Source organism: Asterias amurensis, chromosome 15 (genome assembly GCF_032118995.1).
Source record: "Asterias amurensis chromosome 15, ASM3211899v1".
NCBI lineage: Eukaryota > Metazoa > Echinodermata > Asteroidea > Forcipulatida > Asteriidae > Asterias > Asterias amurensis.
In genome coordinates, this window is record NC_092662.1 from 175,932 (window position 1) to 202,851 (window position 26,920).

The window sequence follows — 26,920 nt, forward strand, 5'->3', positions numbered from 1 at the left end:
AATAAGTAACACACTAGATGAAACATTGCACACACATGTCAGACATGCAATTTCAATCTGATATGTCATGTGACCTAAATTCCACCAATCATATGTCAAGGATCTATTTAGTCTGCAAATCCGAGTATAGACCAACAATATGAAACTTTAGTCGTTACGGTACATTACAGTTGCTTAACAACGTCTACATTTAAGGTAAAAACTGCCAAAAAATGCATTACTTAAAAATTAAACTATATTTTACATTTGATTTTGCATGTTTAATGGAGAAAAAACAACAATTCCGTCTGGAAATTCCGTCTGGAAATCTGAGTATATAAACAATGTAAATAAGTAACACACTAGATGAAACATTGCACACACATGTCAGACATGCAATTTCAATCTGATATGTCATGTGACCTAAAATCCACCAATCATGTCAAGGATCTATTTAGTCTGCAAATCCGAGTATAGACCAACAATATGAAACTTTAATCGTTACGGTACATTACAGTTGCTTAACAGCGTCTACATTTAAGGTAAAAACTGCCAAATAATGCATTGCTTAAAAATTAAACTATATTTTTCATTTGATTTTGCATGTTTAATGGAGAAAAAACAACAATTTCACTTTGGTCAGAACCAGTAAAACACTTCTGGTCAAAATCCATGTACATAAATGTACTGCACATTCAATATTAAAGTTCAAAAAAAGTACTCATCTTGGCGTTTTTAGAAAAACCCATAACTTTTCAAGTGAGATTTGAACCCCAGACCCCTGAATTCAAGAGCAGATATCTTAGCCAGGCATGCTCGGTGGTCTACTAGTGATTGAGATAACTGCTCTAGAAAGCATGGGATTAGGGTTCGAATCTCACTCAACACCAGTACCCCTGTGGAATAGTTTTCAGGTGAATTTTCTTTTCTCCTTGGGGAAAGTGAATGATTCACAGTGCTTTATCACACATAGTTATGATGGATATTATCAGGTGTTACAGTATATAACACCCATTAGATCCTTGTCATTTGACTGGACGATTGGAAGTCACACGATATACATTATGATTATTAACAATATTTCGTGCATTTTGGTACTATTCAACGTGCATTGTCGATCAATCATTTTTGTACTAAAAATATTGCACGCTAGATGACTGCACGCATGCAAGCATAGGCCAATTTGACATTGTGACTAATTGTTTTTTCCTCCACAAAATGACAAAGATCTACTTGGGCGCTATATAAAACAAATTGTAAATGTTTTGCATCCATGCAGTATTGAGGAGATTTTCATTCGTTAGAAAGATGGAGTGTTCCGTTCAACTTGCCTTCGCCTAGGTGAATGGAACATTCCCTCTATCAACTCGTGAAAATATTCTCGCCATAGCACAAGCAACAATTTATTATTTATAAAATTAATATTCAAATAAGTGTACGGCTAAAAACATTTTTATAAAATTCATCTGTAATGTGTGATCAACAAACGGGTCCAGGCTCTGTACAAGCCTAGGCTTTTTCCTGGTGCCCTCCTCGTATCGTTCTTTGTCTTATGATTATTTATTGTGATATTTGGAAATAAAAAAAAATAAAAAATAAAAACAAACAAACAAATCTTTTCTTTTCAAGATTGTTTCAAAGTTTTAACACCATGTTAGGGTTTATATAACTCTAATTTAAAAACTGTTGACATCACATTCATAATTAGTTCATTTCATAAAAATATGTTATTTATTTGTTTTTTGTAAAATGTCCAATAATTATTGATAAAATCTGAAGTAAAATAACACTTTATATAAGTGAAACTATAAAGCTGCAAGGAAAACATTTTGTTTTTTAAAAACTTACTTCACACTTTGACATCGATGCAGAATGAGTTCATTTCATAAAAATATTGGGTTTTTTTTTTACCTAAAAAGTCCTATAGTATGTTGATAAATTGGTAAAATCTGATTAAAAACACTTTTTTAAAGTGAAACTATAATAGTTGCAAAAGTAGTACTGTCAAACATAAGGCTTTTGAAACAAATGAAATTATTATCTTCACGATTAAACTGCAAGGAAAATATTTTGTTTTAATAACTTTACTATTCACATGATTTTAAGTTGTATTAATATTTGTTAGGAAAAATAAACCTTTAAAAAGCTTCTGAGTTAGTTAATGCTGGTGGCACTCTTGGCGCTCTGAAGCAGCTGGTCAATATGGAATACAGAACAAATTCATAGTTTAGAGTACAGCATGATTTTGGTAATGGTTCTCCCAAAATTGGAATGGTTGGCTGTAGGCCTATTTACCCCCCCCCCCTTCAAATAAAAAAACCTTGAGATTTTCATGCTAGTCTTAGGGGTTGGGTTAGGTTAGGGTTAGGGTTAGAAAAATTCAATAGGGGTTAGGGTTAGAGTTAGGATTAGAAAAATACACTTGGAGTGTCAGAACCTAATGTAACCTGGCCATTCAGGAAAAAGCAACAGCCTTTTTTTATATATTAAAATTCCCACACTTATATGGAAAAAGAAAGTACTGAACGGGGCTATCAGGAATAATGAGCAGGCCTCATATTAATTTCATTTAGTGGATGTTAAACACTCATCTGTTCAGCCAGTAATCTTTGGTCAGTGTGGAGATCTGGCAAGGCATCTGTTTGGCGCCATCTTCGGTACTTTCCCGAAGCGATATGGCATGATTGACACGCACCAAAATATCCAGAAGATGCTTCTTTTTGGAATACTTCTTGATTCCTTCGCACAGCTCAGAAATGTACCACGTCCCATCGTCATTTCGCCAAGCCTTGGTGCCTTTGTATCAAACAATAAAACAAAAACGAAATTTAGGGGCCAGTTTAGGTTAAACAGGATTTGTAATCATTTGGAAAAAAAATAGACATAAGGCCCAATTCCTAGCTCTGCTTATTTACCCGCTGCATTCTGAGCTTCAGATCACCAGTCTTCGTTTACTGTGCAAGCGCCAAACTTCTGCACTAGCTGTAAGCGAAGAATGCCTAGTATGTGGATTACGCACAAGCACATGTTTAAATTTCCTTCTAACCTGTGAATTAGCAAAACCATGAAAGTAGGGCCCTGGCAATGCAAGTGTCTTGAGTTCAAATTCCATCTGAGAGATTTGCCTGTGGACATTGTTCACAGATCTCAGGAAACTAAGTAAACAGTGCTAATACACATCAGTGCAATGGTAAAAAGCAAATTATATTCTCAACTAATGTAGGGGTAAGGATTTTGAGGTCACAAGATCTGATTGGAGAAACAAATGCAAAAAAAAAACAGTTAAAGGGTAGAGGTTTACCTTTAGATGTAGCATATGAGATAAGCATATCTGCGTTGACAGGCTTTTTGAAAGTTGCTTGGGTAGGTTCATCTGGAGTTTCTTCCGAAGAGCTAGTCTCCATATCATCCGCTTTGTCACGACGAGGAGCTCTACACGCCTGAATGATAAACACTTTGGGTTTGTCTGTCCACACAAAAGATGCAGAAATGTACATAATTGGAGGCAAGTTCAAGATTCAAGCATACATTGGCAGATTATCGGCCATGGCTAAGTATGCCACAGTTCGTTCTTATTCCCAGCAAACTCATTAAATAAATTCTTGCAAAAATGCACAAAAATCCCTTTTATATAATGAAAACATTTGTTACAATATTATCACATATAAAAAAACTACTGCAGAGGCACAGTATACGTCCCATAATGTGATTAACAAGGGCTAAAACAGAGTTACCCCTTCACGGTCCATAAGGAAGTAGGCTGGGTATCAGACACCATACGCCTTTGGAATTTACTGCCTAAGCAAGTTAATGAGTCACCAACTCTAGATGTCTTCAAGAACAAACTAAATGGGGTCACCTTCAGCTAATAATACCCCTCACAAGATACTACAATAAATAACTGCATACTTGCACATATTGATTTTGTACATGCTAGTTTGCACTTCAACCAATGTGTGAGTATACTCAATAGGAGGTTTCTGCACAGTATATGAAGATGATGATGATGATGATGGAAACAAATGTCAAATTGACTTGAATTGAATCATTCTAATAATAACAACCTACCATTGAGTGCTTTGAGTTCGTCTCCCAAGAAGGGTTTAGTGAGTTCCTCCTCTGTGATGAACTTTTGATCAATTGTAACAATTCCTTCCTACAAGAATCAACAAATGTAATTGAAACATTACTTATAATTAATAGGTATATGAGTTTGGTTAAAGGTACCGCACTATTGGTAGTTACTCAAAATAATTGTTAGCATTAAAACTTACAATGGAGAGCAATAGAGAGTTGTTGATAGAAAAAATGGCTCCCGCCGAAGGAACATAGTTTGGGAAAAAAAGTAATTTCTCATCGAAATGCCTGATGAAGCATTTAATTAGGCATCTAAAAACACACACATCTGGGCGACAAGGGTGTTTTCTTCTTTCATTACTCTCTTCAAACTTTGATGACCAAATCGAGTCCAAATTTTCACAGATTTATTATTTTATGCAAATATGTTGAGATACACCAAGTGAGAATGCTGGTCTTTGACATTAACCGAAGGTATCTAGTGGCTTTCAAGCATAAAGATAACATTGGTACTCACAACAGTAGCTTCTTTTCCCTCGTTGTCTTTCACCACCTCCTGCTTACCATGACTACCAAGGATCATGACAAAACTAGAGTACTTCCCCGTTGCTAGTTTATCTCTTGTTTTGTGAAGAACTTTCAACAGCTGGGTTTTGGTCAAATCCTTCTCATAACTACATTTAAAATTCAAGTCAACGCTACTGTCTTCCTCAAACAACGTTTCAATTTTATCCTTGTCTTTTTCACTTCCTGTACAAGACAAAAAATGTTTAATGTTTAACCACAAATTGACTTTAATTTCAAGCGATTCTTATAAAATATAATAATAATAATTTGTTCTTAAATAGTAAATTTTACAATAATGTATCAATGCGCTCAACATTAGTAGTCATTGGGCCAAAAACATTCCTATAATCTTTCTCAGCTTCCTGAAGACTGAAGATTCTACATCTCTGGGCTGCCAGCGGGCTGCCATGTCACTCCAGATGTTTTCATACACATTGTCAACCTATACCCTCACTGGTACCCATAATTAAACCCCTGGGTGAAGAGAAGCAATTATACTCAAGTATCATGTACATAAGTGTCAAGATCAGGTTTTCTTTGAAATACTACTTTACAATCCAAGCTTTAGTGGCCTCAAGGAAGCCGAATTCATAAACAAAAATAATAATAGTGGCTTCTTATATAGTGAGCATATCCGTCAGCCAGTGATGCTCAAGCAGTTTTTCCTGCAAGGTGTGACACTACATTTGAAGCATGAGACCTACTCCTTTTACATACATTATCATTTACCTTTTCGTCGTGGTTCGCCAGAATTTTCAAAGTTGTTTATAAACAATAAATATCCTTTGCCTTTGTTATAGCATCCTTCTGGATTAAAATCTTTATCACCAGATTCCGAAAGAGTAACACCAGATGGGATTGCATCACCTGAAATATACAGGAAATTTTAAAAATAAAAGATACTAAATAAATCATAATAAACAACTCATGCACCATCTTTGTCATGCCCCATGTTATCAAAATAAAGTTATTAATAATAACAACATAACTCTGAACAGATGTTAAATTTTCATCGGGGAATACTGCATGTTATTTGTTTTTACCCTTGAATATAATAATAATAATAACAATAATAACCGTATTTATAACGCGCCTTTTGCCAGAGGATACAAAGCGCCAGGTATTATTACTGCAAGGAGTGGGGCGAATTTTAAGATATGACCTAATCCTTAAGCAAGGATATTGCTGTGGCGCAATATGCTGCCAATCCAGCCAGGAACACCGGGGCGAACCCCTTCTCTTTTCGATAAGTGCACTGGGTTATTTTACATGCGTTTACACAACACATTGGACCAACGGCTTTATGTCCCATCCGAAGGATGAATCAATGGTTATGTGTCTTGCTTAAGGACACAAGTGCCATGGCTGGGGAATTGAACCCACACTCTGCTGATCAGAAACACCAGAGTTTGAATTCGGTGCTCTTAACCGCTCGGCCACGACACTCCCTCAACACAATTGAAAGATATTTAGTGGACTCAAAAGTCATCATTTGAACTTTCGTTTCCTTTTTTTTCTTCACAAAGTGAATCTTTCAGTCAATTAAAAAAAGTCACTAGACCACCGAAATTGTTCAGTCCTAAATTTACTGGCTCCAGGTCATCCTGGTCAGAACCCAGGTCCAATGTTAAATTATTAAGTAGGATTTGAAACTTTGCATGGTGGAAATACGATATAGAAAGGTTTGCGGTAACACCATGTAATGACTATCTCTAATAAGTTGGGGGTGGTTCCGAAAAGAACCGTTGGTTTCAACTCACCGTTTCGATCAGTTTGCTCTGATCGTTAAATTGTGAGTTGGGCTACATGATTAACTTGACTTACTTCTGTCACTCCGGGAATTGTTCTTGTTGAGCGGACGGTCTGTTTCCATTACACTTACTGAAGTACATCCAGCGTCTGCTTGGTCTCCTCCCTCCACATAAAAACCTAGAGATGCAAAAATTAAGAACATTTCTCAGACGCAAAGATTGAAAAATGCATCTCTTTTTAATAATAATATAGATTTATAAAGCACTTCTCTATAAAACGATACATTTGAAAATTGCTCTTTACAAAGTAACTTTCTTTGCTAACAACTATTTTAAGTAACTACCAATAGTGTTCAGCCCCTTTATTGGGTGATTTTCATATCACATATTTGTTTTTGTAACCTACCTTCTTTTGCCAACTCAGCCTCGGCTGATTCTATATCACTCAGAATTTCATTAAATTCACATTGCTCAAAGACCATCTTCAGATTTCTATAATCCACTGTTTTTGAGGGGTGAGTTTTCACTTTGAACACCCCTTTGTGCTCCATTTTGTCAAGTAATTTTTGTGGTGTGTCCAATTTTTCCAATTCTCCAGCCAGGAATCCACCATACTCCTTTGTTTTGACGGTGGTCTTCATTCGATTAAACACTACTCCATCTATGGCTCTGGTCAAGTGGACAAGCAAAGCCGAGTGAGCTTTGGGTTTTCCTGTTCGAGACATTTTACAAGATCACTCCCTCACAGTTTGGCAGAACTTCAGTTACAGTGAGCTGTTTAGGAAGAAAAAAAAAATGTCATTATATTTATACATCAAAACAACTTCTCAAGCTATCTAGCCCTAACTAAAAGATAGCTTCATTGTTTTTTGTAAAAATCTTGTTAAAGTGCAAGTCAGAAGCGATCTTGTGTCTTTGGCTGATTGCTTGCATGTCAACGAGGTAACCCCATCAATAGTGCCGATACGCTCGACTCCCTCCGCATGTAGCTTCAGGGTGTTAAAACAATATTTGAATAGAAACCCTAAATTTTAAACCTATTTTTTTCCCTAAAACCAAAAGACAAAAAGAGGGTGCTCAGCTCTAGATCTAGCTAGGACTTAAAAAAAAAAATCTTCAGGAAATGAGTCCAGGGAAAAAAATCTTGCTCTTTGGTTATTCTATGCATATGTTTGGACACACCAACCACCAAGTGAGAATCTGGTCTTTGAAAATTACCAAACAGGTGTCCAGTGCCTTGTTTAGGCATGTTAGGCCTGACATACCGACACTTGACTTATTAGGGGATGGCACTGGCAGTGACAGTCAAGTCACTCAACATATATACAACTAGAGCACTGTGAATGATTGGAGAGGTCTACCGCACTTAGACTCGATGACAAACTCAGGAAAGTGAAATTGACCACTCTGGAGTGCAGGAGGCTGCGAGGAGATCTTAAAGGAACACGTTGCCTTGGATCGGACGAGTTGGTCAAAACAAAAGCGTTTGTAACCGTTTTGTATATAATGCATATGGTTGGAAAGATGTTTTAAAAGTAGAATACAATGATCAACACAAGTTTGCCTCGAAATTGTGTGGTTTTCCTTCTACTGTGCGAATTAACACGGTCGGCCATTTATGGGAGTCAAAATTTTGACCCCCATAAATGGCCGACGTGTTAGTCGACGAGGTAAAAGGAAAACCACGCAATTTCGAGGCATGTTTGTGTGGATCATTGTATTCTACTTTTACAACATCTTTCTACCCATATGCATTTTATAAAAAACGGTTATAAACGCTTTTCAAAGACCAACTCGACCGATCCAAGGCAACGTGTTCCTTTAAATTGAGACCTTTAAAATACTCAGGGGCCTCGAGGGCTTGAACACTGAACACTGATATGTCAACCGTGCAGCACAGAGAGGGGCCAGCAACTAACTGTACAAATAAAGATCAAACCTCAACCTCAGGAAGTTCTGGTTTAGCCAGAGTGGTAAATTACTGGAACACTCCATAGAGAGGCAATTGAAGCAACTACTAACACTTTCAAGGGAATGATGGTCATCTCGCCACCTGACAAGCTCGCCCCCAACAAAGTTGCCCCCTGCAAAGTCACCCCCTACCTGGCTCGCCCTGGGTTGAAACAAAGTCGCCCCCTGGCAATGTCGCCCCCAAACAATGTCACTCCCTAGCAAAGTCACCCCCTGACAATGTCACCCCCAGCCAATGTTGCCCCCTACCCAAATCGCCCCCAGATGTTCTTCGAAAATATTAATTAATTAAGGCTACAATACTTGTTAAAAAGATATAGTTAATACATTAATCCTAACCCTAACCCTAACCCTAATCTACCCTAACCCTAACCAATACAATTTTAATAAGCCATTATTACCAAAAGAATCCTTAATTATTTTCCAGGGGGCGACTTTGCTGGGGCGACATTTTCAGGGGGCGACTTTGCTAGGGGGCGACATTGTTTTGGGGAGACATTGTCAGGCCCTCAGGGGGCGACTTTTGTAACAACTCCATGTGAGCCAGTTAGGGGTCGACTTTGCGGGGGGCGACTTTATTGATTGGTAGCTAGCTTGCTTGGTGGCGAGATGACCAGCCTACAACTTTCAAGGGACATCGAGACAAATTCCTAAGCTTATCTAAGCTGTCTGCCCCAGTAACCAGATTCACCAACTTTTGAAATTCTATGAAGACTTTATAGTGGGTGCATTCGTTTAGCTTCCCTGGGTCGACCCCGATGTTGCGTATTATATTTTTTTCCAGGACGAACGTGGGCACACAATTACCCAACGTTCGTCCTGGAAAAAAATATAATACGCAACATCGGGGTTGACCCAGGAAAGCTAAGCGAATGCACCCACTATAAAGTCTTCAAGAGCCCCACTTGTGGATTGGGTCACTTGGGGCTGGCCCGAGGTGCACTGACGTCACCACGGGAAGGCTCATGTGGTGACGTGTCTGGGGTTTTTTTCTGGTTCGAAGACGAACGTGGGGTAATTGTGTGCCCACGTTCATCCTGGAAAAAAATAAAATACGCAACATCGGGGTCGACCCAGGGAAGCTAAACGAATGCACCCTATGAAGTACAATGACAAACAATCATGTCATTATTAATATTACCGTATAAATTATTAGTTGCGATAACGTAACCCTCCTCCCGACGACCGCCAGGCCGGAGGGTTACGAGATTGTTTCGAGCGGAAACGGTTGATCTGGTCCAACACGTACAATTTTGACAGCTAGTCACCAGATTTGCCCCATTTTTACCACTTTCAAAAATCATGACACAAATTCTGAGGGTACGAACTTAATCCGCAATGTCTAATGCAGCCTGCCATAATACTCATAACAAAGCACCATTGAGGAAATATTTCGAAGAAAAATTGACAAAAACTTACCAGAACCGGAGCGAAATTCACAGGTTCAAATGTCGAACCTGCGTGGGGCAGAGCTTCTGCTCTACGTGTGTGACGTGTAGTTCAACAGTACATGTGTCGTAGCGTCATACGTTATCGACCCTCATATGTTTTCGGTCCCCAACTTTGAATCCAATTCAAAATTGTACGTGTTGGACCAGATCAACCGTTTCCGCTCGAAACAATCTCGTAACCCTCCGGCCTGGCGGCCGTCGGGAGGAGGGTTACGTTATCGCAACTAGACCAGATCAACCGTTTCCGCTCGAAACAATCTCGTAACCCTCCGGCCTGGCGGTTGTCGGGAGAAGGGTTACGTTATCGCAACTAGACCAGATCAACCGTTTCCGCTCGAAACAATCTCGTAACCCTCCGGCCTGGCGGCCGTCGGGAGGAGGGTTACGTTATCGCAACTAATAAATGATAATTGTAATAGTGTCTTTATATTTTTTATAATGAATAATATTATAAATATAATAGTAATACACGGAACATTCAATCAGTTCAATAACAATTCAACATCTCTACTCCCTCGGGGTACACACAACAGAAAGAAAATGTGGTGAAACTCATGAAGTACACACCAAGCACATACTGTGGGTTTTTTTTTTTACATTGATGATGAAAATTGGGAAAACAAGCACAATTTACTTACTATCTTAATGTTGATGTTTTGGGACGTCAGCACTCTACACAGTCGATAATCAGAACTAAAATCACCAGGGACTTTCCATGTTTTAGGTACCGCCGTCGTCGAAGAGGGCGTTCTATAGTGACCCGGCGACCGTTTGAGGTTTATGTATTTGCGGCAAAGAGAGAGAGAGGCACGAAACAGTCGCCGGCGTTTGATTGCCGCATTTGCAAACAAAATGGAGGGAGAAGATGGCGATCTCGTTGCTGCTGCTATAATGGCGATGCAAACAGACGTCGATCCTGGCGACGAAACCACCATCCTTCAAGTCGTTACCCAGGCTGAATGTGCCGGAGACGACCAGGTCGGTAACCAGATTATGGTTCATTCTTCCGACGGAGAGATAACTGTCCATGAGCATTCGGCAGCGCTGCAGCAGCATTTGCAAGAAGTGCAGCAACTTCAACATCACCACCACCACCAACAACAACAACAACAACAACAACCCAATGACCAACAACAACATCAGCATCAATCCCTCCACACCAGTGGAACTGTTGTCCTGAATGAATCTTCTATGACAATAGACACGACATCTATGGGTGTTGATCTTCAGGAAGTCAATGTGATTGAGATGCCACTTGCGCAAAGTTCACAGCAGGTTGAGACTTCAGTGGTGCATGATCAACAAGGCTTTACAAAAAGGGTTTTCCCAGTCTCGGTATGAAAAAAATGATTTAGTCATGAATTTTAACATTATAAAACACAGCAATAGGCATCGCATAACAATATATAACGGTTGGAAACAATTTCCGTAAAGATTTCTGCATCCTGCCACCACTTTTTTTATTCACTATGAAATAAATTGTTATCTAATTTACTCAGTCTCAAATAGATTTTCCGTTATGGACTTATGGTAAATTAAGAAAAAGTGGTGGCCAGATTGGATGTGGAAATATTTCCTTATTAATTTAGTAATGATTGATCCTTACACAGTGACATTGTGTTCTTTGACTCCAGGTTACTCAAGCGACACCATTGGAAATCGCGACGGAAGTCCCAGAGGTTGATGTTTCAGGCATCGATGAGAATGTGTCAAAACTCTGCCTGCAATTTCTCAATGACGTTGAGGAGGTAGTAAAAGACAAGTCATGGCCCAAGACGTTAGTGATCGATAATGAAAAATGTACATTATCCACTATCATGCTATCGACTAGCCCAAGTTGGACTCCTCCGTTGGGCACTGACTGATGTCCTACACCAGGGCTAGCTATCGACCAGAGTGTACACTAAACCTACTATCAATTATTAAAGTGTACACTATCCACTGACAATCACTGACCTCTTGGGCCAAGACTAGGAAAAGACCAACATCTGCACTTTTTGTGACCCAACAAAAACATGAAATAACAACCAAAAATTAAAGGTTAATCCATCAATCTGAGTTGCGAAAAATAGCGAGGGAAAAACAGATTTGACTGTCTAAAGGCATTGTATGCGCTTGTTTTTTTATTAGAATAAGATGACCATGCATTCAGACACTGTATTCAGTTGATACTGAAAATTTGTCTTGCAATGAATTTTATTGCTTTGAGAAATCGCCCCCAGGATTGGTTTAGCTGCACGATCGGTCGAACGCGTGAACCCATTTCTGCACGATCAGTCGATCGCGCAAGACTTTTCCTGCACGATCGGTCGATCTCGCAAAACTTGTCCTGCACGATCGATTGATTGCGCAAACCCCATTCCTGCACGATCGGTAGATTGCGCAAAGCCTTTCCTGCACGATCGGCTGATCACGGAAAAAAATACTCGTAGCACGATCGGTCAATCGCGCAAAGATGTTCATTGCGCGATCGACCAGTTGTTGCGCGTTTGACCGATTGCTGAGCGACCAATTGATCTTTCAATAGCGCAGCGCGATCAACAGATCGCACAGATTGACTGATCGCGCCCAACGTAAACACCAAACAGCCAACCTCTCGCGTACAAACATTGGATGAACATCTATGATAATGAATTGTACAAATCAAGAAATTGTGATGCAGTAGCTAGCTGACAATACTTATAAATTCTATTCACTGTGAAATCAGCAGTTAGCTTGATAGGATTCAAACCCACAACCTGGTAACTGAAAGTCCTACAGTCTTACCAATGGACCTGCAGTGACCACACAACATTACTTTGAAGAAAAATGATTGTTTTTTCTCCAATCTTAAAAATTGTAACTAAACTGGAAGAAAATAGAATTAGCTGTTGCAAACAACTTACCAACCAAAATGGACCGAGCTAATAAATGCAAAAACTGGAAGAAGAAGTAGTCTGGTTCCTTTTTGGGGAAATCAATGTTTGCATTATAATTACTGCTATGAGATACAGAAAACAACACCAAGATGTTGGCATTATGCTTAAAGTCCTATTATTTTGTATATGTACAGGTAGACGGCAACTACTTGAGAGGTTCTCATGAGGGACCTGGTATTAGCTTTGAGGAGTTTCTAAGCAAGTACTTCTGCATCACAGGCACATCATTCGTTGCCGTCAGTAATAGAAGTAGGACCATGCCGTTAACTGGGCAGCAACGCCAGTCTCGCTACTATGGAAACTGTGAAGGTGAGGAAATGAACAATAAAAGCAGTGTTTATTATGTTGTTTTCATTGTCGACGCTTTTTGTTTAAAGGGAAGGTATCTGTTGTAATCAATCTTAAAATGTATGACATCGAAAAAACTTTGGTTAGAAGCCTACAGCAGGTTTTTATATTATCTACATTTATTTAGGATTAAAACTATCAAACCGTTTTAATATAGAACAGTCCCAAAAACCAAAGGTATACTTTGTCTTTCAAGGCAGAATATACTCTTGTTTTTTTAGTACTTACTCCACAAGTAAACTACCATTAAAACTTATATGATAAACATCATTGGAGGGCTACTGGTAGTATAAAACATTGTTATAAATGACCTCTTTAAAGAAATGTTGTTTTAGGGGGTTATTTGTTCACCCACAAATTTTCACTTTATTTTTCTAAAACACTTGACGACTAATGGAGCTGAAACTTCTACAGGTTAATAGTTTTCAATATAAACCACATAGGAAACTGACTGGGTAAATTTTGAAATGATTTTTGGGGTTGAACAAAGAATTGACTAGAGCGGGATTCGAACCAACGACCTCCGGATTAACGTGCCGGCACGTTAATCCGGAGGTCGTTGGTTCGAATCTCACTCTAGTCAATTCCTTGTTCAACCCCCAAAATCGGTTAATAGTTTTATATACATCTTCATACACAGTGAGTATGGATTTATATCATGGCTAACATTTTATCTGCAAAAGGTATCCAAACCCATATGGGAACATGAGGGGGTACCCTCTACCCCCATATTGGGCATGGTGTATTTTATATATAACTGCATGGTCCTACTTCTACAACTTACCCAGTCAGTTAATGTTATATTACTGATGTCTGTGGATGTGCTTTCTCAGGCTAATTGTTTTGTTCAATGATTTTTACAAAACTATTTTCAGGTCGTATACGCTGGGAGGCAAAAGGTGGCACACTTCCCATTGAGTTTTGTGGGTACCCGTTTAAGATAGAGAGCTCCATGTACCTGCATTGCTTACACGGCCCAAAAAGAGTAAGTCTAGTTATGTGCTTTACAGGGAGTTTTTGGTGTTTTTTAAATTTCTACCTATCTTTTTTCTTTTTTCTGTTTTTTGAAGGGGGGGGGGGCGGTCATTACTACCAATTTTGAATTGGAAAGTAGTTCAAAAACCTTCATTCAAAAAATACCCCCCATAAACCATTTGGGGTCAAAGAGTGAACCATTAAACAAGAAAACTGCTAATGATAAAGAAGTTGTTGTACTCAGATGGAACCAGTGACTTCAGCGTGCTGAACATGATGTTGGTAGGTGATGATACCCTGACTGGACACACCCAAGCCACAAGAAAGTCCATTGATCTTATAAAAGCTGGGTTGAGTTTTAATATTTCTATTTGTATTCACTCATGAGATTTTAATAATGGTCAAACACACAAACAAAAGCAATGCTTGTACATCCTTAGGAATTATTATTGCACATTGCACTTACTTAACTTAAGTTCTTTTTTCTCTGAAGGATCTTCGTCCGAAGGAACCAAAACCTCCCAAAGTTAGTCGAAGAGGGCGCCCGAGAAGTGCATTGAATAGGAAGTTGGAATGCCCTGCAGTGATCCAAGTGAGAGAGATCAGTGTATACACAAATGAAGGCTACTTCGTTGACAAGAAAGAGTTCAAGAACTCGAGCAAGCTTCGCTGGGAGAAGCAGAGAATCTTGAAGAAGATCCGAGACGACGAAGGTAATGGTAAGGAAGTAACCACAACAAGGAGGCTGTATATTAAGATGCCATATGTGAGAGTTCACTCATCGCTTCATCCGGTCGGCGAAAACTCAGCAGCAAACCAGACTATGGATCAACGAGTCCTGCAAAAACTGAAGCAGTTGATCTCCAACAATGTGACTAACATCAATGAGATCAAGAAATGCTTGAAGGTGTATGTTGACGACGTCCTCTTCAAGCACAACCCTATCGAGAAGAAGCCAAAGCCGTTTAATCGGAAGTTCTATCCTTCCCCGTCTGATGTCCAGCGACAGATTGCTGCGTCTCTGTCGACTAAGTCGGAGAATACCGACATGTTGGCTCAAAACGTGAAGGCTTGGCAAGCAAGAGGGACTGGGAAATTCTTTTATCGATCTCACCAGTCTGGTTCGGAAGAATCCTTTTTGTTTGTTCAACAGGAGAGGTGGCAGCAGAGGTTGCTGGAAAGGTACGGAAGCGACTTAGTGATTCTTGACGCAACCTCAAAGTCAAACACCATCCTGACCATGGCGACTCCGTTGTACTGCCTCTGCATTCATACCAATGTCAACTACATTGTTGTAGCTGTTTTTCTAGTAGAGAAGGAAACAGTGGCCAACATCAAGGAAGCTTTAGGTGTTATCCAAAGCTGGAACACCTGGTGGAATCCAAGCTCTTTCATGGTGGACAAGTGCAACATCGAGGTAGCCGCCGTCAAAGAACTATTCCCAAATGTGCGCATCTACATAAGTGACTACCACAGGAAACAGTCACTGAACAGGTGGGTCAGTCGGAAGGAGTGTGGTCTGGACTCGGACCAGCAGAAGAGAGTTCTGGCCATGTTTGACAGAATTGCCTTGGAGCAGAATAATACGTTGTACCAGAGCGCCAAGAAGGAATTCATGAGTGACGAGACAGTAGCCGAGAACATCGAGTTTCTTGACTACTTGCAGTCAGAATGGTTCTCCTGTCCAGAAACTTGGGCTCATGGATTCCGTGACTATGCCATAGACAACCTCATCAATGTAAACAATGGGGAGCTTGCCATGGATCGCTTCTTTCGTTACTCCACGATACCCAAGAGCAGAGACAAGGGTGTCCTCGGCATAGTGACACTCATCGTTGAGTCCTACATACCGGATGCCTTTCACAAATATCGCAAGAAGAATGCAGCGTGGAAGTACACGAAATTCCCAACAGCAGTCCAGAATGTGCCTGAATATTTGCGGGAGCGACCATCACACTTTGTCCGCGAGTGTTTAAAGAACCAGGAAGACGCTGTCACGTACAACAACGTCGACGTTCAGTTGATGGACCCCACACATGGAGTATTTCACGTCAGGTCCAAGAAAGGTTTCCACATAACAAGCTTTCTCGGACCGAGCTGCACGTGCAACATGTGGAAGAAGTTCCGCTTCCCCTGCAAGCATTTCTTTGCGATTTTCCTGCATTTCTACGAATGGGGTTTCCACCGTCTGCCTGAGCTATACATCAACAGTGTTTTCCTGACGCGGGACATCGGAGTTTTACAAGACCCCAATGCTGAAGCAGCCAGAGTCTCCCAAGAGTACACACCGCTTGAGATCCAAGTGATGATACCAGGAGGTCCAGAGCCTTGCTCGACGGAGACAGTCGTCAGCACAGCGGAAACCGTTTCAAGCTTCAATCCAATCACCTCCAATCCAGTCAACTTGATCTCCATTCCTGAACTTGAAGACCCTTCTGCGAAGAGCGCAGAAACCGTCCCTGCCGAAGTTGAAGTTGATCCTCTCCTCGATGGCAAGCAGAGGAATATAGTGAACATTTTTAAGCGAGGTATGGACTTGATTAATGACATCTCAGACCAGGAGCTCATATCGGAGACAGAGCAGGTTCTAACCCTCATGGTGACGAAGCTACAGCGACGGGTAGTGCACAATCATTACATGCAGAGTGCATTGCCCTCAATCAAGAGACTTAAACCCAACCCTCCTCAGGAGCCTCAGCAGCTGCCACAAGTTGACCCTAACCAGCAACAAGAACAAGTAACTATCGATTGCGTAACCAGTTCCTACTGGTGAAAAGTGCCCCCAATCACAAGTGGACTCTAACCAGCAACAAGAACAAGTAACTATCGATTGCGTAACCAGTTTCTACTGGTGAAAAGTGCCCCCAACCACAAGTGGACCCTAACCAGCAACAAGAACAAGTAACTATCGATTGCGTAACCAGTTTCTACTGGTGAAAAGTGCCCCCAATCACAAGTGGACTCTAAACAGCAACAAGAACAAGTAACTATCGATTGCGTAACCAGTTCCTACTCGTGAAAAGTGCCCCCAATCACAAGTGGACCCTAACCAGCAACAAGAACAAGTAACTATCGATTGCGTAACCAGTTCCTACTGGTGAAAAGTGCCCCCAATCACAAGTGGACCCTAACCAGCAACAAGAACAAGTAACTATCGATTGCGTAACCAGTTCCTACTGGTGAAAAGTGCCCCAAACCAGAAACTTACTAGGACAAGTATGCCTGGAGAAAAAAAGGTTTTGCCATAATGATAAGTACAGGGTTAATCACAAAAACTTGTTCTTCATTTATTGATAAACCGCATGTTTTTATACAAAAAAAGATAGTTGTACTGTTTGGCAGGTTTGGCAACCCCAACAATTGTTTTCTGGATGAAATGATTACTGAATGGTTTTCAGAAATGAGTGAAGTTCATACAAATGTAAACCAAATCAAACTTACATTTTGGTGATGATACATGTAAATATTGGTTAATCACAATTTCCTCAGTAAAATAATGTTTTATTTTTAAGTTATTAATTTTTTTTTTAAGTTGTTTTTTAGTCAGTTGATTTTTAAAGGGAATGCCCCAATTTGTTGACATTTTGTGGACCAGTTGATAGTCATGGAAACATTTCACGTCTAATTTTCTCAAGGTACTCAACCCGTGTTGTCTTTCTTTTGACAAGTCCGGGTTGCATTGTGGCAATATTTTCAAAAGAAAATAATCACTCTCGAAGCTTCAAAAATTCCTTCCTCCAATTATTCAGTGAATTCCCTATCATAGTGCATAAGTTTCATACACAAAACATTTGAATCCAAGAAACGATTCATACATGAATCAGTTTCTCGGATTTCTAAGGGTTGGTGACAATTTGCGATTGCTGCGGCCAGATGCAGTTGGCACCTTTCGTCAACTCACTAAAAATGGTAGTCTTTGTTCTTGTGACCTGGATAGTTTTTGGCTGTTTCTCAATCAGTAGACACTAGAGGGTGTGTTTAGCTGAAACTTTCACAGGTGACTTTTATTGTATCTTTCTTTTAGTGCATCTTAATCAACACTACGATGACACAAACCAAATCAATACCCTACCTAAAATATGTGGATTGTGAAGCACAAGACTCAACATTTTGCAGCGTAAACTATCGGGTTGCTGATTTTTTTTTATTACAAACAAATAACTACAAAGAACAAGAGTTACAATGATTCTTTGTGTAAACAATCAATATAAATCTGCAACATAACATTTAAACCACAGCTAAATATAAAATTAAAAACATCAAAGTCACTAAAACTAAAGGACAAATAATGAATTTACAAAAAGGCAAAGCTATATGTCCTTAATGTTTCATATCAGATAGAAATAAATAAGGTATTTAGTCAAGTTTTGCACACAAGTTGAAGATTTGCACAGAAGACTGCTCTATAAATTCCAACACCCCATGTTCAGACAACCCTATGTACCGACAACCTATGTTCCTAAAAACTCTTGATGATTTACATGTTAGGGTTAGGTTTAAGATTAGGAAAATACACTAGGGTGTCAGAACAAAGGGATGTTGGAACATCGGGGTCTAACCATTTCCACAATTATACATGGTATAAAGATGGACATGGTAAACAACTTCCACTGATATCTTTTTGCCTGAAATACTATAGTTTTTTAAAGAAAGCAAGATGCTTAGTTTTGGTTTGGGAAAACAGTTAAAACATACATGGGGATTCCAACTGTTTTCTTCATACTCCGATGATCGATTGAGTTTTTAATATTTACAGGCTTGTCATTTTATGTACTTGTTGGGTCATAAAGTGTAGATCTTGGTATTTTACAGTTTAATTACATGCTGCAGAAAATATTTGTAGGTACAACCATGTGTATAAACTTCTTTTGGAGGAGTGGGGTCTCAGCGTTTCAGTATACTCTGCTCTCTTCCCCTTCAACTCAGTGAAGCGTAAAGGCAGTACAAAGTCTATTCCCATTTGATTTCTGTGATGTTTCTATTTTTTAACAGGAAAGTTGTGATGTTCCATGGCATATTGTTTGTAATAGGACAGTAGTTCATTGTTATCTCCAATTCTCCTATCAATATGACGAAACCGAGGCTGAGAACACATTGTCTGGTCCCATCTTTCAGAAATGGCATTATGAACTTTGTCTTTTATGAATGTTGGTGGTCATTACTCCCAAGATGTTACCAGTTTTAATCCCTTAAATTAGTCTGTAAAATATCAAGTGTTTTTTTATTTGTTGTTTGTTTGTTATTGTTTACCTGTATTTGAATAAAAATACAAATTAATGAGAAAAATTATATACATGACCATCATATTGTAGCATTTGTCTTTTCCCATCCAATTGTGTGAATGACCCAACATCATGGCTCTGCTTGCTGTAAAGGAAATAATTCCATGCTTGTGTCAAGCATATTCACATGATAGCAGGATATGTTTACTTGTGCACACTCACTCCAGCGCCCAAATTCATATAGCTGCTTCAGCAGAAAACACTGCTTAAAAAATCTATGCTTAGCAATAATGAGTAGGATACTAGTCACCAGTTGTACATAATATGACTTGGTATTTTGGCTGGTAGCCTTGTTCTGGTGAGCATAATCTTGTTTTGCTTAGGTTATTTCTTTAAATAAGCAGCTCTATAAAATTGGGCGCATGTAATAAGCCTCCTTCACTTATACACGTAGTGCAGACATTCAGCCTCTGTCTTGTAAGCGAAGAATGGTGTTGGTTAGCGCAGAATTAAGCAGTTGGCAGAGCCATGAGTTTAAAGCAAAGTTTCTCTACAAACTTTAGTATCAGAAACATCAACCCTTATCATTGGTCAGATTGGTAGAACATCACTATGTTCCGACACTCCAATGTTCCTTATGTGTTTTCCCAACTCTAACCAGAGCATATAACGTAAATGATCAGGGGTTTTACTTTTGGAACATAGTGTTTTCGGAATAATTAGAGCAACACAAGATCCTATCAAAACAAAATTGCAAAAAAAAACTAAGAATTCAAAAGAAATCAGAATAATCGTCAAACTAATATTTATAATACATGTACATAGATACTGTCATTATGAAAATCTGTTCATATGTTGTTGGTTTTTATTGCATTTTTTGTATAAAAAATGAGCAAAGTTTGTTCTTACAAAAGGATTTTTCTTAATCTTTTGAAAAAGAAATCTGCATTTTAAATTTGTTTTGTACAATTATGGTGTTGCCATTATTGTCACACTAGCTTGGAACAAAAATTCAGCTCATTATCTCACAATCCAATACACAAAAAAAGTAAATTAAAACCACTTGATTTCATCTTCAACTGCTTATGAAAAAAACCCAATTATAACAATGAATTAAAAGAAAATGTTTATGGGCGAAATTATTTGCTACAAATTACACTAACTTAAGCAAGGAGTTTGACACTGTATCTGACAACCACTTTTCAAATGACCATTAACTTAATCAAATAATTGGGTAAACAATATGCCTTTTTTTGGGGGGGGGGGGGGTAATCAAATCAAGCAACCGTTTAAAATCATCCATAAATTAGTTTGAGTCACTTGTTCCTTTCTTTTGAACGAAGACTACATGATTGGATGATTAGGCACGGAGGCCAGCCATCAAAGTATTGAACTGCACAGACAGTTTTCTCTTTAATTTAAGTTGAAAATTTGTTTTCAATAATTTTAATTCACCCAGCCACCCAAAATTTCTGGGGAAAAAAACCTTTTTATTTCATCAAATAAGGCAGTTATTTTTGCACTCTAATAGTATTGGCTCAGTGATTGGTTTTGATCCCCAGATCCTCTCGTCCAACAAACCCATGAGAAGCTGAAGGACTTCAGAGGAGTTACGAGGAGTTACACTCTATGGGTGAAGCTGAGCCTCCACACAAAAAGCAGCAACATGTTCTAATCCGAGTCTGTTATGCAGATGACGTCGGTTGATTCTGGCTGAAGATCAGTCATGTCTTCAATCTCTGAGTCCGAGTCACTAATGATGATGATAGTCTTTGAGTCCTCTTTATTGTTACTCGCTGGCCCCTGACAAGTTAGTGACCCAGTACTCTGTGCACTGTTCCTTTGCCACTTTGGTGAGCATTTTATTTTGAGTGGGATTGTACGCTTTTGGGGGGTAATTGGTCGCTTTATTTGGGCTTTGTTTCCAGAAGCGCCTTGAAACAAGGCTGTAGGCTTGAAAGGCTTGAACGGACTAATTTGAGTTTGCAAGTTAGTAGCTGGGGAGGATTTCTTAAGGTAGGAGCTGCTGTTACTGACGAGAGTCGATTGGATGCAGATCGGTTTACAACCATCTCTGGTGACTCCACTTCTTATCTGCGGGCCGGGGTTACACTGGACAGAGTTACAAGTACTCCTGGTTTTGGAGACTAACACTTGCCCTGCCTGTGTCGTCTCAGTGCTAGATTTATAGCACGGATAACGCGATATGAAGACCTTCCGCACAGGTGGGTCATTTGTAATTGTCTTTTTAAGTTCTGTGCTCCCTTTAAGCGACTGTCCCTGAGTGGAAGCTACTGTGACTTCATGTATGTCTGGATTAAGATGTACATCAAGGTCTGGCTGGGTGCTGGTAGGGCTGCATGACCCAGTCTCCCTGGGGAGGTTGGCAAGGTTGATCTCCTTTTCAGGATTCTCAGAGCTTAGCTCCGTCTCTGAGTCATCGATGCTCAGTGTGATAGGTGCAGAGGTCTGAAGTTTAACTAGAAAGGTAAATTGTGCAAAGACAAGAGATGATATAAGGATACAATTTTATATGTTTGGATCGTATAATGCATTTTAAGAAACTTTTAAGTTCAAAGTACTGCAGTAACAGAAAAATATTTCACTTTTTATACCTCAAAATTGAATATGAGAAGCATTACTGGAGTGTGTATTGTAGACTATTCTTCTTAAAACCGCTCCAGATTTTTGATATCTCAAAAATGCTATCACCTACTGAAATTAAATGTTCCAGCTTAGTTTTGTTGGTATACAATACAATGTATATTTACAACTAGGATTCAAACCAACAGCAGCTTGTACAAGATACAAAAAATGAGTAACATCTGCTGCATTGTCAGAATTAAACAAAGTAGTTAAAGTCCAAATTTAAGACCACTTGGACATCCGTGTAGCCTATCTTGTTTAGCTGTTATAAGGCTCTTGTTTGACATTAGTCTTGTCATAGTCGCCACTACATTTCATTCAATTTTGTTTTAAAGCTCACATGATTTTGTTTGTCTCATTTAAATTTGTTTCGGTCATTTTGTTTAATTAATAGTCACTCTAGACTACACTTTGACCATTCTTAAGTTGAATTGGACGGTTGACCAGCTCTTGCTGCAGGCTGTTACTTTTGCGAAATTGAATAAGTCTTGCAGCCTAATGAAAACTGAATGATCTTATTTGACCAGTGAATGCTTAACTGGTGTAATTGAGTTATTCATTTTGATTGTTGAATGATGATTCAATGGAACATTAATTTTCAAACCCATTTGAATGAGCTGGGCATTGAAATTAATAGATTTTTGTCGCAATTAGCAGGGAAAACAAACAATAAGATTTATGCCCACCATTCTTTACTCCTGACTGAACCGCTATGATCTTCTGCCGTTTTGGTTGACTGATAACGAATCCTTCATGTTCATCCTCAAACGCTATGGTCTCTCCCTGAGTCCAAGCTACCTTATGAGGCTTGTGCTGATGTTTGTAGTCTGGTGACAAGCTACATACATTTGTTATTAAGAAGGGGGCATGTTTAAGGGCTCTTACAGCTTGCTCAGCAGTGTTGTAGTGAAGGGAAGGTTGCAAGTCTGGTTTGATGGGAAGTAGTTGTGGTGATTTGATGGAATGTTGTGTGGCTACCTTCACTGCTGCGCCATCATCGTAACAAGTAAACAATCCATTACCAGTTACATCAATCGCAGATTTGTAGGGTTTGATGATATCTGAAACATTAGAATGGCTAAGGTTATCGCTGACGACACCACTGTGAAAAGTGGATACCCTTCTAGACAGCACACTGCCATTGGAAGAGCCCATGTCCTGGGCATGGACTTGGAAATGCTGTTGCTGACTTAAAGGGTCTGCCAAATTTGGCTGGAGCTCCCCATGAGAAGGTGCGGTGATGAAGGAATTCACAGTCTGATGGGGAGTTCCTTCTGTTTCCTTAGCGTTTCCTTTGTTCTCATTCTCACTCATTTTCTGCTCCTCTTCGTCACTACAATCATTCTTTTGTCTCTTCGATGGCGGTTCATCTGCTTCGTCGTCGGTGGGAACGTCTGATGCCACATCCGATTCGGAATTTTCCGCTGCTTCCAGGACGATGCCGTTCTTTTCATACTCCTCCTGTCGTTTCACAAACGGCTCGTCGACTTCCTTGAGCTTCTGCAAAGCAACATTTTTATTCTCCAGCAACTTCTTTTTGAGCTCTGGATCTCTGTCGGAGGGGTCTCTTGCAGTGCTGAAGTCGATCGTAGAGTGAGCACTGAAGTTGAGAATAAAGTCTTGCTGGCGTCTCTTCTGCAACTTCCGACCAACATCCTCAAAAGCTTCCTGAGCAATGCTGTTGATTTTTCTCCTGTTCAAACCCAAATCTTTCTTTTTATTTGTCTTATAAACAGCCTTGTAAACATCAGGGAAGTCTGGAAAGAAATCCTTCTTGTTGATGAGTCTCTCCAACTTCTTGTTGATCTCTGGGAAACGCGTTCCTTCGTAGTGGATCTTCTGCTCGATCACACGCCCGGTTGATGGGGAGCATTCATTCAACTTACAATACATATTGTACACCTTCATGAAGCGCTTCCTGAGTTGATATTCCTGGATGTGGACGGAGTCTTCCTCATCCATCTCATCTAAGGTCAATTCGCGTTCTTCAAGTTTCTTAATAGCCCTACCAATTCTCTTCAGTATCAACTCTAGTTTGTTTATCTGTCTCTGTGAGCCTTTTCCTTTATCCTTCTTCTTCTCTTTCCGATCACTTTCCACACTTTTCATCGTCTTCCCATTTCTCTCATCTAGAGCTATAGTTGCAGGGGTATTAACACTTAGTGACGGCCCCGCCCCTTGATCAATATGTTCTTTCGCTGCATCATCATCATGCATCTCCTCAACCTCAGGTTGAGATATGCGATCAGTTTTTAAATATTCAATTAAACTTCCGCTGCTGATGGTTTCACAAGTCATCTCAAGATCAGCGGAGCCACCTTTTTCTTCTACTCTCCTGCATTGCTCCTTCTTGACTATCTGTGCATCATTCTGAGACTCATCATCCAAAACATTTGCTTCCTTCACCGTCTCTTTTCTTAAGTTGTCCGAGGCTTTCATTAACAAAGTCTTCACATCTTGAATGTGAACGTACACAGATTTCTTTTTGGATTGCAGGTCGGAGATGTGCTGCTCCAGAAGGTTGTGGAATTTTTCTGACTTGGTGTACTCCTTCCTTGCTTGAACAAACTTGTCCTTAAGAAGCTTGGTGATAGCATTCTGTTGGTTGGTCTTGAGAAGTGGCCTACACACATCGATAAACTGAAAAGAGAGAACGATAAATCCTAATTTAAGTATAAAACAGTATGAGGAAGTGTAACAATAAATTGAACCGTAACGCATACAAGTTGTTTTACAAATGTCCCTCCCACATGGCAGTCTTCTTTTCTATAAGATTTAGAATTTGTTAAGCTCTTTCCTGAGTGAGCTGAGGAGGTATATGTGAAACATCTTTCTTTGGATAACTTTCCGTATGGCGCCACCACTTTTTCACCTTTTTTTACAAAACGGGATATCTAATTGAGGTAAATTAGATACTATATTATTTCATATCGAATGAAAAAGTGGTGGCGCCATACGGAAACTTTTCCCTTTCTTTCACAATTGGACAGTGGAAAAAAGAAATGATTGCTTAAAACTGTGTTAAGACAATATGGCAGCCATCTTGCCTTGATTGAAAATAAAACAACAGCAATTTTGGAATTTTGTCTTTTAAAAACCCAACAAAAGAACAAGCCAAGCACCTGCTTGAAAAGTGAAATTATGTTTTATATTTCACTCGTTATTTTTGCTGTTGAATCAATACAGGTACTTTCATCTTTTACATTTAGTAGTTTAGTCAAAATTAGACATACGCAAAATGTGCATGTTGCTTGAAAAGTCCAAACAACGTTTTTGTATATAACTTTTTTTGTTAACTTATATTATAAATAATAACATATAACTACCTCCATCCATGCTTATTTTTTTTATAATCAAATTAAATTTAAACTTTAATTTAAAATAAATCCCGTTGCGAGTTTTGTCGAAATTCAATTCATATCCCCCATTTCCTTTTTAACAATTTCACTCTTAACCGATAAGAAACGTACCTTTTTCAATACATCTTTGTTTGCGATACTTAGAGGTTCAATTTCATGAGATACTTCTTCGTCCGAACTACTCATTATTTCAATCACTTCTTCCTCAGTTTTAAGCGCCATCTTGATATTATGAATGATGAGCAACCAACAAGTGGGGGCGCTATTTATTGCCGCCTGCTCTTTTTTTCTCTGTATAATCAAAATCATACCATCGCTACTTTCAAAGGAGTGTGATGGCAGATATTTGTCCTGCCTCATATCAAACCCTTTTTGATTGACACCCCTTTAGGACGTGTGGCATAGTCCAGCTAGGATATCATGGCATTATGGTGGAGCTGACCATGTGTGTTAAGGGGTGGCTAAGACATTGGGATATTAAAATTAAGTCAACGTGTAATAAAAACGGCTAATTTTTATGTTTTTTCTACACTCACACTGACCGCATTCTGACACCTTATTCAATTATCCAAAGCTCACCTTACTGTTTTGTCCACACTTCATGCAAATTTCTCAACATAGTTGTACCATTTATGGTCCAACCATGGAGGAAGAAAACCATGGTTCAACTGAAATATTTAAGACCCTATAACTTTGACTGCACGAGGACTATTTTATGCGTTTTATTCCTCCATGATGTCCTCTTTATGCAATAAACAAACTGTCTGCCATTCCAGCTCAATGATGATCTGATCAATTTTAAACTGGTTACGAATCATCACCAACGGGGAACATTCTTTGTCTGAGCTGCTGATAGGGTGTAAGGAAGCGTTTTGTGCCTCATTTCACATGACTTTACCTATGGGAGGTTCGACAGTGTGTACTATTGTTCCTGACATACAAAGGTTAATCCTTCCATAGGCAAAGTCTCTGGAAGTTTTCAATGGGGTGGGTTTTGCCGGACCCTTGCTTGTTTTTTTTCCCACGGTTTTGAAAAGGCGGTGATAAGCCCCTATCATCGCCCAATGTGTTTTGGCGTGCGTTCCGCTCATGACTATGGTGCAGCAACTGTGTGTCCCCACACGGTGTGGTGCACTTGTAGTTCAATTTGTAGTTCGCTCTCTATCCCTACAAACTGATGCACGCCCTATGGTCCACGTGCGTTCTCTATGGTTTTCTAAGGTAAAAAATGAACACACGGGGTATAGGAAAATCACGGAGCCTCTGCATACAATCACTTGATCTCTGTGAGTGCGAACAGTTTGCAATTCACGCAATTGAAAGTCCTCTTTTATCATGTTAATACCCGACCTTTCGCTGAAGCTTAAATAATTCTTTTACAGGCCACGTGAGTGGAGCTGTAAGTGCGATATTGCAGGCACTGGGCGATCGCATGCACGGTCCACCGAATCTATCGCAGGGGGCCATAGAACAGTTCTGGACCCGTGCGCCGGGCTGGCCGTCTGTCAACCAATACCAGTAGGATATTCTCGTACATTTTGAGACGAAATTGAAGCCAGGATCAGCGGTAAAGTTCCACCATGTGTTGGGAAAGTATCGAATGAGCATGAAGGCTGTCACTATCCGGATGAAAAGGCTATAGATCTCTCGTTTTCG

At 39.5% G+C, this 26,920-nt stretch overlaps 3 protein-coding genes across 4 annotated transcripts; 1 reads left to right on the forward strand and 2 right to left on the reverse strand.

Moving 5' to 3' along the window:
- Positions 1–2,560: 2,560 nt before the first annotated feature.
- LOC139948002 (caspase-3-like) lies at positions 2,561–10,521 on the reverse strand. Its single transcript, XM_071945950.1, has 8 exons — positions 10,435–10,521; positions 6,781–7,148; positions 6,448–6,552; positions 5,353–5,490; positions 4,574–4,806; positions 4,048–4,135; positions 3,281–3,445; positions 2,561–2,775 (listed from the first exon to the last, which is right to left on the reverse strand). The coding sequence occupies exons 2-8, from the start codon at positions 7,097–7,099 to the stop codon at positions 2,567–2,569; spliced, it is 1,257 nt and encodes a 418-aa protein (XP_071802051.1). The 5' UTR covers positions 7,100–7,148; positions 10,435–10,521; the 3' UTR covers positions 2,561–2,566.
- A 4-nt stretch (positions 10,522–10,525) lies between these two features.
- On the forward strand, positions 10,526–20,526 carry LOC139948000 (uncharacterized). The gene is made up of 5 exons (XM_071945946.1): positions 10,526–11,131; positions 11,431–11,544; positions 12,849–13,023; positions 13,938–14,047; positions 14,531–20,526. Exons 1-5 carry the CDS (start codon positions 10,577–10,579, stop codon positions 16,808–16,810), a joined length of 3,234 nt encoding a protein of 1,077 aa, XP_071802047.1. The 5' UTR covers positions 10,526–10,576; the 3' UTR covers positions 16,811–20,526.
- LOC139948001 (uncharacterized) lies at positions 20,519–26,191 on the reverse strand. Of its 2 annotated transcripts, none has more exons than XM_071945948.1 (3): positions 25,844–26,191; positions 22,592–24,545; positions 20,519–21,739 (listed from the first exon to the last, which is right to left on the reverse strand). In XM_071945948.1, the coding sequence occupies exons 1-3, from the start codon at positions 25,865–25,867 to the stop codon at positions 20,931–20,933; spliced, it is 2,787 nt and encodes a 928-aa protein (XP_071802049.1). In that variant the 5' UTR covers positions 25,868–26,191; the 3' UTR covers positions 20,519–20,930. The 2 variants fall into 2 exon arrangements, with proteins under 2 accessions (XP_071802049.1, XP_071802048.1); XM_071945947.1 differs by lacking the exon at positions 25,844–26,191 and adding an exon at positions 25,376–25,499.
- Positions 26,192–26,920: the final 729 nt, after the last annotated feature.